This window comes from Rhinolophus sinicus, chromosome 14, assembly GCF_057876585.1.
Source record: "Rhinolophus sinicus isolate RSI-liver-muscle chromosome 14, RSI-T2T, whole genome shotgun sequence".
In the NCBI taxonomy this organism is placed as follows: Eukaryota; Metazoa; Chordata; class Mammalia; order Chiroptera; family Rhinolophidae; genus Rhinolophus; species Rhinolophus sinicus.
Genome location: NC_142514.1, coordinates 64,399,928 through 64,417,692, shown reverse-complemented (window position 1 = coordinate 64,417,692; position 17,765 = coordinate 64,399,928). Strand labels below are relative to the sequence as shown.

The following is a 17,765-nucleotide window of genomic DNA, read 5'->3' as shown; positions in this document are numbered from 1 at the left end:
TATTGTTTGTCCACTTAATCCGTTTCTATACAGTGACTTCAATCCTGAGTTTCACTGGAATTCCTGATATAGGCAAAGCATAGTTTAGTCAAAGCTATTCTGTGGAGGTCAAAACAGTGTAGTCCAGCTATGTAGTGTTCTGATAAATTTTGTATTATTCATTGGTGTGAAAAGACTGCTACTTCTGATATTTATAATGTCTTCATACATATATTTCTTCCAGCCAAGTTAATGGTTCATGACAGTGATATGAATTGCATATATTTTATATATATTTAGAGCTATATGCTTTAACATTTAGCTGAACTAAAGGCAAAATTGACACACTTTATGAAATGTAAGGAACCTAATGAAAATGGAATTTTAAAAGTAAACTCTTTATATATAATAGAAGGATACATGGAAACAACCAAAGTGTGTTTCAATAGATGATCGAATAAAGATGTGGTACATGTATGCAATGGAACATTCCTCAGCCATAAGAAAAGATGCAGTATTGCCATTTACAACAACATGGATGGATCTTGAGATTATCATGCTAAGCGAAATAAGTCAGGTTTTACTTTGGGTGGTGAACACACAATGCAATATATAGATAGATAATGTACTATATAATTGTGCACTTGAAATCTATATATTTTAGCCAGTGTCACCCCAATAAATTTAATTTTAAAAAGTAGTACATGACCATGCACAGAGATAATATGTTCCTTAAAAATCAATTTGGAGCTTGCTCTTACAGGTAAAATAGGTAATTAACACTCCAGAGTTTTATGCCATAAATTATAGCTACAGTATTTTTAGCTCAAACATGAACACAGTTCTTCTGACTCTAAATTTAAAGTTCTTTCCCCACCTTACCTAGTCCAAAGCAGAAGGTGACAACTTGGCCAAATGAATAAGTCAGGTGTTCAGTTATGGAACTATAGTAAAGATTAGCATGAGTTTTAACTTGGTATTTGAGGAAGGCAAGAGTGTAGAATTGGGAGTCAAAGAACCTGAGAGAGTCTAAGACATTTAAATTTTTATATGATAATACTAATATAGTAATAATAAAATTATCAATAACAGTGCATTTTATTTAGTATTTTCTATGTGCTAGTCACAAGTGTTATGTCATTTAATTCTCATAACAACCCAAGACCACTTACCTTATAAGTGTTGAGCCTGGATTTGAAGCCATGTGATATACATACAGAGTCCAAAATTCTACCCATTGTATTATATCACATTCTTAAAACTTGTATTACCTTAAAACACATCTGTATACTATCTGCCATATGAGATTTTATTAGGCTTCATGAGAAGCTCTATGTGAAAGTGGAACCTGGTGGACCATTTTTTACTTTCTCAGAACTTAGAATAAGGTTAAATCCGTAGGTGGTAGTCAGTGGTCTTATCAAAGGGGAGAGAAAGGAAGCAGGGGAAAGGAATTGGACTCGAAAGATACTGTTTGTGCCTTCTTCATTTAACCTATTAGCATTAAGTTGATTAGCTCAAAAGCTTCTGTTATTACCCTTAAGATTAAGGGCAAAATTCTTAGCATGGTCTAAGATGTCTTAGATAGTTTTGGTTCTTATCTGCATCTTGAAAACATAGTCTGTGCACTAGCAGAGCTCTTCATGCTCAGATGCTGTCCATGCAGCTTCCCCATGAGATGGCCTTTGTACTTGTTTGTCTACCTGAAACACTCTACCTTTATGTTTCTGCCTAATAGTGAACTCATTTATTTTTCAATTCCAAAACTGAACACAGTGCTTGACACATGATAGTGTTCAGTAAAAGTAACTGGGTTTTCTGTCCATTCTGTTTCTCCTGTCTTTGTAAATGGGAGAGATTCTTCAGAAATGAAAATGGCTAATGACACGAACAATCATCATTGTAATCCTCATCTCGTCTACATTGATATAAGTGGTAGTTTACACTTTGCGAAGTACTTTCACATATGTAACTTATTTGTAAAGTAGACTGAGCAGGTATTACTCCCTCCATTTTATGTTTATTAAATTTTTAAATCAAAACAGTGTGAGCACCTACTCTGTATCAAATGCTGAACTAGATGTTAGGCCTAAAAATATGAACAAATTAAGATTCCTATTTTTGGCAACATTATAATCTAATGGCATAGAACAAAAAAAAATAAGCAAAAACATACAATGTGATTATTGCTATTATGAAGTAAAATAAATCCACTGAGGAAGGAGTAATTTGTACCATCTCAGAGATTCAGAGTAAGATTCACAAAGGAGATGTCTGTTAAGCTGTGTCTTGAAGATTGTCTATGAGTGGAGTGGAAAGAGGCAAAGGGCTCTCAGGCAGAAAATGCTGTTTTCAAATGCACAGAAGAGGGGAGAAATGGAATGTTTGGAAAGTGAAAAGAGGAGTAGCAGGATGGTAGCCTACGAAGTGTGTGGGGATGGGAGCAGAATGGTTTTGAAGGTTTTGAAGGTAATTGAGAAAGATGTCTACTTGTATTTCATAGTAGACGGTTGATCTGCTTGTCCAGAACTACAGCCTCTGCTTTATTTCTCTGGTGTTCCCTTCCAGCAAACATTATTTCTGAAAAGAGATGATATTCATTTTGTTAAATTATTTTTTCCATGCAGTTGTTATTGTCATTTGTTTTCTTAATTAATGACATTGATTATTGCCTGTGAATGTGGGTGGATATGGTGAAAAGCCCAATGTGGAACTATAGCCTTTCCCACAAAATGCTCACTCATATGAACTCTAATGGGCCAGTGGCTGCTGTTTTTTATACAAAGAACCTATCCTTGAGTCTCTCTATTTTTTTTATTTATTTTTTAATTTTTTTGCTTACTTTGACTCAAAAGTTCTCTACTATTTATCAGTGTGTGGGAGGCTCCTCTGCCTCTGTTGCTATATCCCAGACGCTCTCAGCTAAGTTCCCATGCCTGAAATTATTTCTTCTGTCTACTCCATCTTGTCATGGGAGAGAGGTGTGATAGGAAGCAAGTGCTGAAGGACCTTCAAGTTATCTGTGTGGAGCTGAAACCTGTTCTTAACCTATCATATATCACTTTCAGGTGTTTTCCAGGAGTAGAATTTTTCACATAACTTGTGACATGCACAAAATGTTTGATGTTACTTGGAAATTTCTATACTCATACCATTCTACTTTTTTATTATTTTGTTAAGTCCTTTATAACGTATATGTTTTTTGATATCTTCCACGACTTACTATTCTGTGATATTTTAAAGTCGCTAAAAATTTAAATAGGATATTATGCATACAAAATACATTTATCTGAAAATGCCAGAATATGCACACTAATATGGTTACTGAAATAAAAGTTAAGCATATTATATTATGTACAGAAAAAAACAACAGAACAACAAAGAAATTTTTGTTTACAAGATATTTCTTTTCATACTTACATGTTTTTGCTGCATAATTTCTAAACAGACGTGTTTATTGATTTTTTTGATACTAGTATATAAGGTTTAAATCTATGAACTTTGAATAAACTAGCCTCTGTAGTTATAAGAGTAATTTTCCCTATTGACAGAAATTGTCAATGATACATTAATATTGCATATCTGTTTAAACTGGAAAGTATTTCTCTTTGCCTCTCATATACTTTAGGATTAAGCATGTTGGAAATAATTTGTCTTAGTTATATTTCACAGACTTGAAAACTCACCCAAAAGTAAAGATGTCATATTTTCCATTTTGAAATTTGTATTATATAAATGTAGACTATTATCAATGCTTCATTATGTTGGGAGATACAGTTCTAGAAATCGCTTTTAGTGTTTTAAAATTTAAAATTTATTTTTTAAGTTGATTACTTCCTCCAGTATTCATTCCATATTTTATTTCAAAAGTATTATGTGCCAGTTATTATATTGGGTCTAGTGATTAAAAACAAAACAAAATGAGTAAACATGCTTCTTCTCTCACAGAATTCTCAGACTAGTAAGACAGGAAAATAAAAGTACAGTGTAGTATACTCAGAAGTGTAGTAGGAGGGCACTCCAATAAGGCTTGGAGCAGGTGATAAGGGAGAGCATGTTCAGAAAATGGAAAACAGTCCATTGTGGCTAGAATGTTGGATTTGAAGGAGGGAGAAGTGAAGGATAAGTAGGGACAAATGGAAGGAGATGAGACTGGAAGGGTTTGTAGAAGCCTGGTAGTAAGGACCTGTATTTACTAAGATATTTGTATTACAACAAAAAGGGGCAACATTTTCAGCATTGTCACAAATATTGTGACAGGTTCCTTAACATTTGGAAGCCATGAAACAGAGGTTTAAACCAACTTGGTCTTTGAGGGTGGAGGATGGTATAGTAGCCAGGTACAGAGAGATAGCAAGAGAAAAAAGAATAAAGAAGACATCAGTGACACAAAAATTATATCTAATCCCCAAACCATCAAGTGATGCTCACCATTTTTTTCAAATTTTACTTTAAAATCCATTATTCTTGCTATTGTCCTTTGTCTTCTAAGATGTCATGTTGAAGGAGTTTTTTTAAGTCTCTAGCTTACAGGAGATGATAGTGGTAGTTATATTTTTGAAGAATCACATTGGAGCATTAAACTAAGACCTTGACATTGATGACTATGTCTTTTTTATATTACGTTCAACAAATATTAAATGATGAATGAATGAAGGAAGCCCAGAAGAGTAGAGCTTTTTGTTCACTATTCACTTTATCCCTGGAATTATGGTAAATTTACTCATTCTGCAAATATCAAATCATGAAAGAAAATCCTTGAAATACCTGGTCCATAATAATGGCCCAATAAATATTTGCTGAATACATGGGTGAAATAAAAATCTAAGGCAGTCTAATTAAGTATATTGACTACTTCCTGTGGACGTGACATGAAAATATTTTTCCTGTCTTCAAGATACTATCTAGGTGGAAAAATATTTCAAGATGAATGTCATGAATTGTAAGTTTTATAGGAGCTCAAGGAAGGGAAGGATCCTTGTGAATTAGACCAGTATGAGAAGGCTTCGGGAAATAGAATGGACTTCATGAAAGTTTGAAAGATAGGAATGATTTCTAAATGTGGAGAGGAAAAGAGGTGGTTGCAGCACAAGACACATGTAGAAGCTTAGTGAGATGAACTGTTCTGGGTAAATGAATTAATTAATTTGTACCATATTCTTTTTCAAATTCTAGTGGATATTTAATGATGCCTTTCTTTCTCGTTGCTTTTCAGGGCAGTGTTGGCCCAGTGGGACCAATTGGACCTTCTGGAATTCCTGGCCCAATGGTATGGTTCTATTTGCATAATGGATATTTGCCTTTAATTTCTCTATGATGTCACAAAATAATCACTTTTATTTTTTAGGGTCTTTCAGGGAATAAGGGCCTACCTGGAATCAAAGGTGATAAGGTGATTTAAATATTTACATTATCATAGAGATAATTTCTTATCACATTTTTTCTTTTGAGCCAATACAACTTGTAAAATATTTCGTTCTTATATACAGGATCTAATATGTACTATCAATTATATAATTTTCCTCAGAAGTAGGAAAAATACAGAAATTATTTTTCTATGACTATATTTGCTTTCTCCTAATTTTTCCATGTTTGCCAAGCTTAAGCGTCTTTGTATGACATTGTGCTCTCTAGGGTGGACAAGGCATCGCAGGAGAGCCAGGAGAACCAGGGTATCCTGGAGACAAGGTAACTTTTTTACCATAAATTTTATATAAAGTACAAAAAATCCAGTGAAAAAGTGCACATGCCTTAAAAACAAAGGAATGCTCATTAAGTTAACATTGTATTTTTTTTAGGATATGGTATCAATATGATTTTACGTCTTGTTTGAAACAGTTTCTTCAATTTTTTTAGAATATGTCCATGAATTCTTTTTAGTAGTTTGTGAATACAGTCGTGTGCTGCTTAATGACGGGGATACGTGCTGAGTAATGCATGTGAGGTGATTTTGCTATTGTGCAAACATCATAGGGTGAATGTATACAAACCAAGATAGTGGTATAACCTATTGCTCCTAGTCTACAAACTTGTACAGTATGTTACTGTACTAAATACTGTAGGCAGTTGTAACACAATGATCAATATTTGTGTATCTAAACATAAAAAAGGCACAGTAAACATATGACATAAAAGATGCAAACGGTACAGCTGTAGGTGCACTTAAACCATGAATGGAGCTTGCAGGACTGGAAGTTGGTCTGATGAGTCAGTGAGTGGTGAGTGAATATGAAGGCGGAGGACATGACTGTACTATTGTACACTGTAAAAATACTGCCCACTTGCATTCAGTAAATCCATAAAACAACTCAAGGTTAAATCAAGCACAAGAGAAAATAATGCAATCAAAAGATGTGGTAAACACGAGATGTATGAGGCTGCTGGTGTAACATGCAAACCTATTGTTTGTAAGTGGAAAGAGTACACTCTAAAATGATGATTAAAAGTATAGTATAGTAAATACATAAACCAGTAATGTCATCATTTTTTTTACCATCAGCAAGCGTAGTGTACTGTGCAATACTGTATGTGCTATACTTTTACATGACTGGCAGTGAAGTGCTTTGTTTCACTAGCATCACCACAAACGTATGAGTAATGTATTGTGCTAGGACGTTAGGACGTCTAGGATGTCACCAGGGGGTAAGAATTCTTCAACTTCATTGCATTCGTATGGGACCACTGGGATATATACCGTCTGCCGTTGACAGAAACATCATTTGCAGCACTTGACAGTAGAGGCCTTTTGTGGTATAACTTCTCTTCCCTCTACTGCTCTCTTCTTTCAGGGAATGACTGGTTTGCCAGGACCACCAGGAATGAGAGGAAAGCCAGGCCCTTCAGTAGGTTTGAACTTTTGCTTTACTCTTTCTAATTAGTGGAATGCACACCATGGCATGACTCTTGAAACTTCTTAGTATAGTTTAAAAAGTGACATATAGCCTACCAGTCTGGAATTTCCTCTCTTAAGTTTTAGAATATTGCTAATTCCTCAAGTTTTCAGCTCACATTCTGTAGACTGTTGGACCTCATTTTCCCCAGTCCCTTCATCCCAGACCAAAGCCAAATTTCTGTGAGCCCTAAAGACCTTGGTTGATCTATAATATTATAGACAGTGTTTAAACTAAACAATGGACTTTGAAGCCAGAAAATATAAAGTACCTTAAATAACATTTTAATTTTTCCAAATGACTGTTTCATTAAGAAACATTCTGAAGACAAAAATAGCTTGCACTCTCTCGTCGGCCCAAGTGTTCTAATTCCTCATCTTCTTTTAGCTCTTTGTCATCAATTAGGTAAGAAAAAAGAATACCTTATATTATAGTTAACATGACGCCCAACAAATTATAAAACTAAAATTACTGAATAATTAAAGTCATTTAAATAAAATGATTAAAACAAGAGCTGAAAGTGTATCTCTGCATATTAAAATAGTAATTATTTATTAATTAGTTAATTATAATACTTAATAATAATTAGCTACCATTTACTGAGTGTTTACAAAGTACCAGGTACTATTATAAGGTCCGTAGCTCTAATTTACTCCTTACAGCAATCATATGAAGTTGGTACTATTATTATTTCTCTTTTACAGATTAGGGAAAATGAGATGCAGAGAATTAGATCACTTGCCCAAGGTCCCATAGTTAGTTGGTGATCACCTGGGAAAACCTAGGTAATCATTTATGTCAGCCCATGCTCATAGCTGTTGTGCCATACTCTTTCAGGATTTAACATTTTAAGATTGTTTTAGAATTTTAACATTTATTACAACTCTATGAAGGCGAAGGTGACTGCAAACAGAAATATACATATATACATAGACATAGATATATAATTTTACATATAAAATTACAATTTGTTAATGTAACATTAAAATGTACATTAAAAAAGAGTGTTGTTTCCCTGAGTTATTCATCATGTTCCCTCTAACTCCTCCCTCCCATCACAGGATTATTTTTACATCAAAGGAAGCAGCATTAAGTTACAGAGCTTTTTATATAACTCATTCTTTATGACTTCTAAGAGTAGCAGTATTTCATATACATCTCTCAGCAATTATTTAACCAAAGGACAATATTTGGCATCTGTTTCTCAAATGAAATGTTGGTGGTGAGCTTTGCTTCTATTAGCTTATCACCCTGAACTCAGATTAATCCCAGTCAGCCATGTACCCAGACTTATACCCTGGAATCAAATCTTAGAAACTCCAAAGTACATAAATACAGGGTATAGGTCGTGAAGCTACCAAAAATCTTCATTTTTCAAGAATGCTTCTAAACCACATACCAGGGACTTCTCATACCTGCAGTGGTTGCCAAAATAAGATCCTAACTTTTTATATCTTCATTTTGTATAATGTGAGCGTTTTCTAACTTTTGATAATAATAAAAGGAAATGGTACAGCATTTTTGAAGTCCAATACTAAGTAATATAAGTGCTACTAATATTGTTCTCTTATGCTTTACAATTAAGTACTTGAGAAAACTAGAGTCAAATAGCATGCTTATAAAAGACAAACCTTTTTAATGTCTCCCTTGCTCTTTGATTCAATTTATATTGATAACGTGTTTTGGGAGTTGAGGGGAATCACTGGTCTGAGAAATAGAAATTTGGATTTTAGTCCCAGCCCCGATACTGACCTTGTATGCCCTTGGGCATTTGATCACTGTGGTACCCAGGTTCTCATGTTTAAAATGAGAGTCAGACTATATCATAGTTAAGGCTCCTTGTAGCTCTGTGACTTTTTGATATTTTTCCCTCTTACCTATACTGCTTACCAATATTTTTCTAGTGTAAACTACAAAAAAGGCACAGAGTCTATTTCACCTTTTACACATTATCCTTAAACACTTAATATTTTCCTTTTACTGGAATAATTCACTAGAAACTCTCATGTGGTTCTTTTAGGGCAGTGATGCAGTATGAGATACATGAGATGGTGAGACTGAGGCTTTTACTTGCTCATTTTATGCCTCTCCGTAATATTCTAATAAAAAATTTAATGTTAGCAGGGATAACTCTGGTAGGAGATAGAGACCATTTTTTTGTTTTATGAAATCTTTGAAAAATATACACTTGGGACTGAAGACAGGATAGAGACTTAAGAATTAATATTTGTGAAATGGCCTTGTCGTTAGTCTCTCATTTTATTTATCACTTGTTTGTATCTTATTAATAGAAAAAAATGTAGAGATTTGACCTGGAAACCTTTCCTAGTTATGGAACGAGAGACACCTGTTTAACAAAAAAATTGCTTATGCAGAATCAAATATCATATTAAAAACAAATTATATAATTTAATGCATGCCTAAATCATGTTTTACTTTTGGTTTCCTCTTATCTAAGATGTTATTACTAATATTGTTTCCAAATGGATCTAAGTTGTAACAAGAAAGAATATTTTCAAGATAAAAAAAGAAAAGAATGTCCTGTTATGGAAGGCTTTTGTTTATACATTCTGAGATAGGGAAGCTTTTGCTCTGCAAGTATTTAAAAATTAGAGAAAACTACCAATGTGAAGTTGTTAAGAAATATTATTTCCTTAAAACAGAAAAACAAAGACAATTACTTCATTCTTTCCTTTTTTATTACTAGAAATTTTCATTTATAGAGGTTTAATCATTACTCAATTCTCTAAAACTTACTTGAAAACTCAGTTTTTATAAAGGAGAATTGACCTTCAAGGAAACTTGGAGTTGAAGTTTTTCAAAATGAAGAATTATTCTGCAGAGCAAACAAAATTATTCTATTTATGTTTTTAAATATCTGGTTATTGATACACTTTTCTGAAAACAAAGCTCTAGGTCATGCTATTTTTTCCTCACAACTTATAAATTTAGCTTCTTGTTTGGATTTCGCCACTAGAGGGCCCCAGTGAGAACCCCATCTCTATCTAAGGTGCTTGTCATTTTAAGAATTTAAGCTCTAATGCTGATAAGGATGGATTATGATTTTGTTTATTTAGGAAAACTTAAATGAACTTTTGCAGACTATTTGATTATGTTTCTCCAGATTTGATTGAAGTAATTGTATTGTGTACTGTTTTATGTTCAGATATTCTAGCACTATATGAGAATGGATTTAGTACATAAGGAGAACTGTGCTTTACTTCTTGAAAAATGGATAAACCCATATTGTATGTTGCAATTTTATATAATCTGAGGCCTATTTAAGTCAAATTTGAAACTTTCATAGAAATCTAATGTGATAGAAATAATTAATCCAATAGTTTTTCTCATGAAAACAAAGGTATCAGACTACTGGCCTTCCCTATTCTGTACTTGCATCTCTTGAGAACTCTCTAGTTCCAGGCTTTCTCCCCACTTCTCTCTTCTCCAACCCTGCTCTCCAGCCCTGATTTCACACTGTCAATCTGAATGTCAGAAAATGGCTTCAGGGATAATGAAACCAAATCCTTAAAATTTTAATTAAAGAATCAAAATAATCTAGGAATTCTGTGTATCCACCAGGATATGAGAGAGGATGTGAAGGAACGATTAATGGTTATAAAAGTGGTACTTTCTACGTGCCAGGCACTGCACTTAGCACTTTACCTATATTATCTCATTTAATCCTCACAGTGACTCTATACAAATATTAGTATTGTTATTATTATTATTATTCCTATTTTATTAATGAGAAAACTGAGTCTTGGAGAGATTAAGCCACAACCGGGATTTAAAATCCAGGTGATTTTTAATCACTAATTCAATCCCCTGTAGTATCAAAGGAGAGAGGAATTTTCAGAGACAATCTTAGGACTCTGGTTATTTATGAAAGCAGTTCTTCATCTAAAGTTCCCTTCATTGTTGAGCCAAATTTGATTGTCTTATCTCTGGGTAACACACACACAATTTTCTTTCTTGATTTGAGCCCTTAATGCATTAAATCGTTTGTATCTCTAACACTTAAGAGTAAATACATATTAGATCGACGTTTTATTTAAATAAGTTTTCCACAGAGATGGTTACAAATTAAGTCTTTCTGAATAATTGTTACAACTTAATATATTGAGTGTTGTTTGCTGAAATTTCAGTATAATTTTGTGTGACATAATATATTGAGTACTGTTTTCTTACCATATATCTGCTTCTCTTTTAAACTGTATTCATTAAATTAATGTTTATACTTTTCTTCTTCCTCCCCGCCTCCCACATTTTAGGGCCAAATAGGTGACCCAGGACCCCAAGGGCCATCTGGCCTTCCAGGACCAGAGGTAAAATGTTGGTGGGAAGGTGATAAATTTGAAACAAAAATCGTAGAAATTAAACTCCGTTGGTGAAACATGTTTTTACATAATAGGCTTAAGAAAGACTCTTTAAAGTTTATATCTTGGTAAAAAATTTGGATTACATTTTTTCTGTTATGTCGGGAGGTATGCAACAGTGATCTCAAGGAAATAGGAAAGGTATTAGCCACATTATAGTCTTGATTATATCACAGCTGATTTATTTGTTCTGCACAACTATTAATAACATGTACTTGGGGTTCGAAATAAAATTTCAGGACATAAACTCCACTGAATTTGTAATGCAGAATGTTTCCAATTTTTACTATATGCATATATCATTTGGGTCTCATATTCTACAATAAAGAAAATTTAGTCTTTATACGTATATCAAATTTGCTTGTATATTCTTTGACATTTTGACTTTGGCTTAACGCTTGATGTAGAGCAGCTTATTTTTTCCTTCAAGACTACATAGAACATAAGTTTCTGAGATGAAACATTTGAGTTTTTTAAAAATCACTTAATAAGTCAAAAATATACCACATAGAGGTAAAGCTCCTGAAGGTCACTCTAGTACAGAAATGTAAGCCAAAATATATACATGTATACATATATAAATACACACACACATCCAATTCAGTCACAGATGCAGCAGTAAAGCTGAGGAAATGAATTTGGATTCAGACTAAATCAGAGTAATAAAGTCCCCCAGTGTCAGAGCAGTAGGCGAGTTTTTAGGAATAGTTCTGTACTGATGCTTTCTCTCTCTCTCTTTGTAAACTGTAAGAGTTACTTCTTACCCTGCAGCTGTTTTCCAGGGTTGACTGATTTCTTTGACAAATGCCGAATTTTACTTATTGTCAAATTTAAAAACACAATGGGTACTTATAGTTCAAAAATCTAAAAAGCCACATCGTGTACCTAGTTTTATTAATAGGGAAACAATAGGAGGTAAAATATAGCTATATATTAATGTCATCATTCTGGGAAGAAGGAAAATGTTTTGGGTAATTAAAACAATTATTAACAGGTAATTAAAACAATAATTAACAGATTAAAATGTTTATCTCTTTTATGAGCCTACATTCTTTTAATAATTTTTCATGAAAACCTTCCTGGAAAGAATTGTGTTTACCTGTCTTTTCATACTGAGGATACAGAACCTAATTTATCTTTTATTGTCTTATAAGGTTATTGTTATGAACATGGATTGTTCTGTTACAGCTTCATTAGGTGTGATAGGAAGGACTGTGTCACTTCCATGCTATCAGTATAGCTTGGCATCGTCTGATTCATTTTTATAAAGCCAGGTTCAAGAATGCAAGGGCCATGTTTTTACTTATTAGTCGGTCTTCCAAAGATGTTTCTTTTTCTCTGTTGCCTTTGAGATTTATGATTTTCAATCACCATTCAGCTATTGTCTCACTATATTTGCTTTCTGTACTTCTAATATAAGGTCCTGAGCCCTGGTCAATCTATGCCCATTCTTCCTCCTCACCTGTATGACATTTTTGTATAGGGCTAAAGACATAACCTGTACTCTCTCAAGAATTGGTGCAAGGTTGTGTTAGGAAATAGGGCCTAGTCCAAAGATCATAACTTCTTCTTGATCATAACAATATAATATGTAGGCCATCATATATTCGGCAACACTTTTATCCAAATCGTTTTCAAAATGAGGTTTTAAGAGAATTGCAGGTCCAAGAATTTAAAATAGTATGTTTAATACTATAGCAAGCCCAGAAAGTTTTTTCTTGTACAGTAGATGAATTTTCTCAGAAAAAGAGTATTATATCTTGTGCTAAATTTAGACCTTATCCTGTAGGCGATGATCAAAGATTTTTCAGCAAGGGTATGAAATTGTTAGACTTGGGTTTTCAACAAATATGTAACAGTAACACAGGCAAAAGAGGAAAGAGAAGTGGCAAGAAGGGAGGGAGAGGTCACGAGACTAATTAAAGGCTGTTTAAGAGAATAATACAAGACCAGCACATTAATGATGTGGACGTTTGGCAATAAAGAGAAAGATTGGCTTCAAGAAATAATTAAGAAATATAATTCACAGCACTTGAACCACTCAGTTCAGTTTATTCAGTTTGTGTAAGAGAGAAATAAATGAGAATTTTAGTATGTTTTGCTTGAACAGTTGGGTAGAATGTCTATCACCATACTAAAAATAGAGAATAAAAAAGGAGGAGGATGATACTCAGGTGGGTAGAGATAATGCTTTGTTTTTGAATTTATTAAAGCTGAAGTGTCTGTGGGACATACAGGAAATTAGTCTCCTAAGTGTACAGAAAACTATAGGCCTGAAACTCAGAAAAGAAGAGCAGACTAGAGATACATATTTGTATAGTCATCCACATAGAGCTATCCGATGAAGCAATTGGAAGAGATGAAATCATTTAGGGAGGGTTGGTGAAACAAGATGAAACAAGGTTTGAAAATACCCGACCTGGATACTCACCCCCAGCCTGCAGTCTCTGTCTACAGTGCAAGTTAAGTTTTAAATTGAGACTATAAGGGCAGTAAAATAAACTTTGGTAGCTTAAAAACATACAGAGAAGAAAAAAAGCACAATGGAAATGAGAAAATATTTGGGAACTGATTGAGAACAAGCCACTATAAAAACTTGAGTGTTGCACCTTAAAGCAACACACAGAGGGAAATTCAGACTTAAGTGCATTTCTCTATAAAACAAAGGGGGATTGAGAATAAATGAGTTACACATAGCACAAGTGTAGGGATTTGTTTCAAAAGGACAAAGAATTTGAAAGAAGTCAAATAAGATGGATTGTTTTCTCTAAGTAGGAGACTAAATCCCAAGAGTAAGCAGCATGGGTGCATGCCGAAGGAGGGGACTCCAGGAGTTCTGTGGAGAGTGAGCAGGAGGGTGACTGGGGACTCGACCTCATTTCCACGTTGTGTTAAGAACCCAGCTGAGACTGAAAATCTCTTTCCCCAAAATATAGCTATAAAGTCCTGTATATTATGTTGGAACTGGATTGCAAAATTGAGTCTGAATTTCCTACTGGCCAAATCAAACATGATTCTCTTCTCCCTCGGTGAAAACATATTAATTGTTCAAAAACAAGGGCAGCGATTCATGGTATTGTGTGATTTCTTCCTGTCAGTGTACGTTGATATCATAATGCTAAAGTACTATTCAGTAAAAGTCATTGTGTTAGCGACCAAAATGATGACACCTAGGTATATACTTCTGTGATCGCTTTTGTTAATTATTGGGCAATAAAAGGTTTCAGTTAATATCTGAAACTTTGGGATTAATATCTTCTAAATAGAACTGGGGGTGGGGGGTTAGCCTGAGTACCTTGAGCAGAGTACTTGGAGTTTTTTTGTTTTTTGTTTTTAATATGAATGTTGTGATGTATCGAGTTAATTTTACCTTTGTCTAAATGGCTTATCAGTTGTCCCAGAAACATTCGGTAAGCAATTTGTTTTTGCTTCCATGAGTTTAAATGCCACCTCTATCATATTCTAAATTTCCATGGTTCTTGGGTCTATGTCTGGGCTTTGTTTTCTGTTTCACTTGAATGGTTGTCTGTTGCTGTATAAGCGTCACATTGTTTTAGTGATAGAAGCTTTATGGTATTTTTTAAACTTTATTCAGGAATAACTGGGAATATTGACAAATATAATTGTATATATTTAAATTGCAAAATGTAATGATTATATATATATATATATATGTATGCATATATAATCATTACACACACACACACACACACACACACACACACACACTGTGGAATAGTTGCCAATATCAAGATAGATAATACATCCATCACCTCACATAGTTAGCTCTTTAAATTTATTTTTTTGTTGTGAGAATGCTTAAGCTCTATTTTCAGCAACTTTTAAGTAAATACCATATTTCGACTGTAGTTACCATTATATCTTCAGAAGTTCTTCTTCTTATAACTGAACATTTCTACCCTTGATGTAATCATCCTATTTCCCCCTCCATTCCAGCCCCTGTCAACTACTGTTCTATTCTCTGTTTTTATGAAATTGGCTTTTTTGTTGTTTTTTCAGGTTTCACATATAAGTGATAACATACAGTATTTGTCTTTCTCTGTCTGGCTTATTTCACTTACCATAATGTCCTCAAATCCATCCATGTTGTTACAAATGACAAGATTTAATTCTCTTTTATGGCTGAATAATATTCATATATATATATTTTTTTATACATTCACTTGTTGAAAGCCGTTTAGGTTGTTTCCACATCTTGGCTATTGTGAATAACGCTGCAGTGAACATGGGGGCGCATATATCTTTCCAAGTTAATGTTTTTGTTTTCTTTGGATAAATACCCAGAAGTGGAATTTGTGGATCATATGATAGCTTTAGTTTTAATTTTTTGAGGAACCTCCCACAGTGTACAAGGGCTGCCTTTCTTCCACTTCCTCACCAAAACTTATTATTTCTTATATTTTTTATAATAACCGTTATAATATGTTTGAGTTGATATCTCATTGTGGTTTTGATTTGCATTTCCCTGATGATTAATGATGTTCAGCACCTTTTAACATACCTGTTGGCCATCTGTATATGTTCTTTGGGGGAAAAAAATGTCTATTCCCGTTCTCTGCCCATTTTAATCAGGTATTTTTTTGCTATTGAGTTTTATCAGTTCTCTATATATTGTGGATATTAACCCCTTATGAGATATATGGTTTGTGAATATTTTCTTCCATTCTACAGATAGCCGTTTTGATTTATTGATTGTTTCCTTTGCTGTGCAGAAGCTCTTTAGTTTGATGTAGTCACACCTGTTTTTTTTTTTTAGCTTTTGTTGCCTGTGTATTCTCCAGAAAATCATTGCCAAGACCATTGTCAAGGAGCTTTCTGCCTATTTCTTCTAGGAGTTTTCCAGTTTCAGGTCTTATTTTTAAGTCTTTGATCCATTTTGAGTTAATGTTTGTAAGCAGTGTAAGATAGTGGTCTAGTTTCATTCTTTCACTTGTGGACATTTAGTTTTCCCAACACCATTTATTGAAGAGACTATCCTTTCCCCACTGTGCGTTCTTGGCACCCTTGTCTAAACTTAATTGATTCTATATCTGTGGGTTTATGTCTAGGCTCTCTATTCTGTTCCACTGATCTATAGCCAAAACAATCCTGAGAAAGAAGAACAAAGTTGAAGGTGTCACACTTATTGATTACAAGCTATATTACAAAGCTATAGTAATCAAAACAATGAAGTTTTGGTACCTTAAAACTTCATTTGTGATGGTACTTTGGTACCATAAAGTAATAGTACTTTGTGGTATGTTTTAGTGTCTGGAAAGGCTATAAGTCCTCTTAGCTTTTCTTTTTCAGTGTTTTCCTTGATATATTTGCATACTTGTTTTTCCATATAAACTTTAGCATCAATCTATCTAGCTTCATTAAAAAATATTGTTACTGTTTTTATTGGGTTTGACTTACAGTAATTTAGGGAGCAGTGACATATTGATGATATTGAGTCATCCTCCCCAAGAACAATGGATGTCTTTCAAGTCTGCTTTTGTGTTTTTCCGAAATGTTTTAAAGTGTTCCTCATATAGCTTTTGTACATTTCTTAAATTTGTTCCTATTTTATCTTATTTGTTGCTATTGTAAATGGAGTTTTCTCTATTATTATATTTACTAACAAGTATACACACACACACACACACACACACACACACACACACACACACACAGAGTGCCAAAAAAATGTATATACATTTTTAAGAAAGCAAAACTATTAAAATTGTAATACTCAATATATACTGATAGCAAAAGATGAATACAAGTCACGTTTGACTTCTGCAATTACAAGAGGTGCTCAAAGTGGTTACCATCAGTGTAATTTTAATACAGATTTTTCCTTTCTTAAAATGTGTATACATTTTTGGCACCCTCTGTATATATGAAGATTACTGATTTCTGAATGTTCATTTTACATCTTGCTACCTTAATGGTTTCTTATCTTTGAGATAGTTTTACCACTGATTTTCTAAAGTTTTGTAGACATGCTCTCATGTAATTTTCAAATAGAGATCATTTTAGTCCTTTTTCTCAGTTCTCATACCTCTAATTGAATTGTCATGTCTAATGTCATTGTAATACCTCTAGTACAGTGTGGAAGGGTTGGAAGTAGTGTGCACCTTGCTTTGTTACTGATCTTAATGTAAATACTGTAGTGATTCATCATGAAGTAAATTAAAACTAAAATATGCATATATTTTATCATCTTTAGAAGTATTAATCAATTCCTATTTCTTGAGTGTGTTTTTAATCAGGACTGGTTGTTATGGTTTGTCAAATATATATAATATGTATATTATATATATTTGAGATTATATATATTATATATATTTGAAAATATAGTCAAGTATTTGTTATATTTTCAACATTTATGGAGTTAATTATATTATTTTTCTTTTATATATTTTATATAGTATATTATAGTAAAGGATTTTCTATTAACTATTTTCTGTATAATGACTACTTCCATATAATTTCTATATATGGACTATCTTTATATAATGACTATTTTCTA

The 17,765-nt window shown here is 33.3% G+C and overlaps 1 protein-coding gene across 11 annotated transcripts in view; it reads left to right on the top strand.

Annotated features, from left to right (window-relative positions):
- Positions 1 to 17,765, top strand: part of COL24A1 (collagen type XXIV alpha 1 chain) — a 310,376-nt gene that overhangs the window by 93,534 nt on the left and 199,077 nt on the right. For all 11 annotated transcript variants that reach the window (XM_088791263.1, XM_088791262.1, XM_074335082.2 and 8 more), the window contains 5 exons: positions 5,195 to 5,248; positions 5,327 to 5,371; positions 5,614 to 5,667; positions 6,768 to 6,821; positions 11,144 to 11,197. In XM_088791263.1, coding sequence (XP_088647389.1) covers positions 5,195 to 5,248; positions 5,327 to 5,371; positions 5,614 to 5,667; positions 6,768 to 6,821; positions 11,144 to 11,197 — 261 coding nt within the window. The remainder of the gene's footprint in view (positions 1 to 5,194; positions 5,249 to 5,326; positions 5,372 to 5,613; positions 5,668 to 6,767; positions 6,822 to 11,143; positions 11,198 to 17,765) is intronic.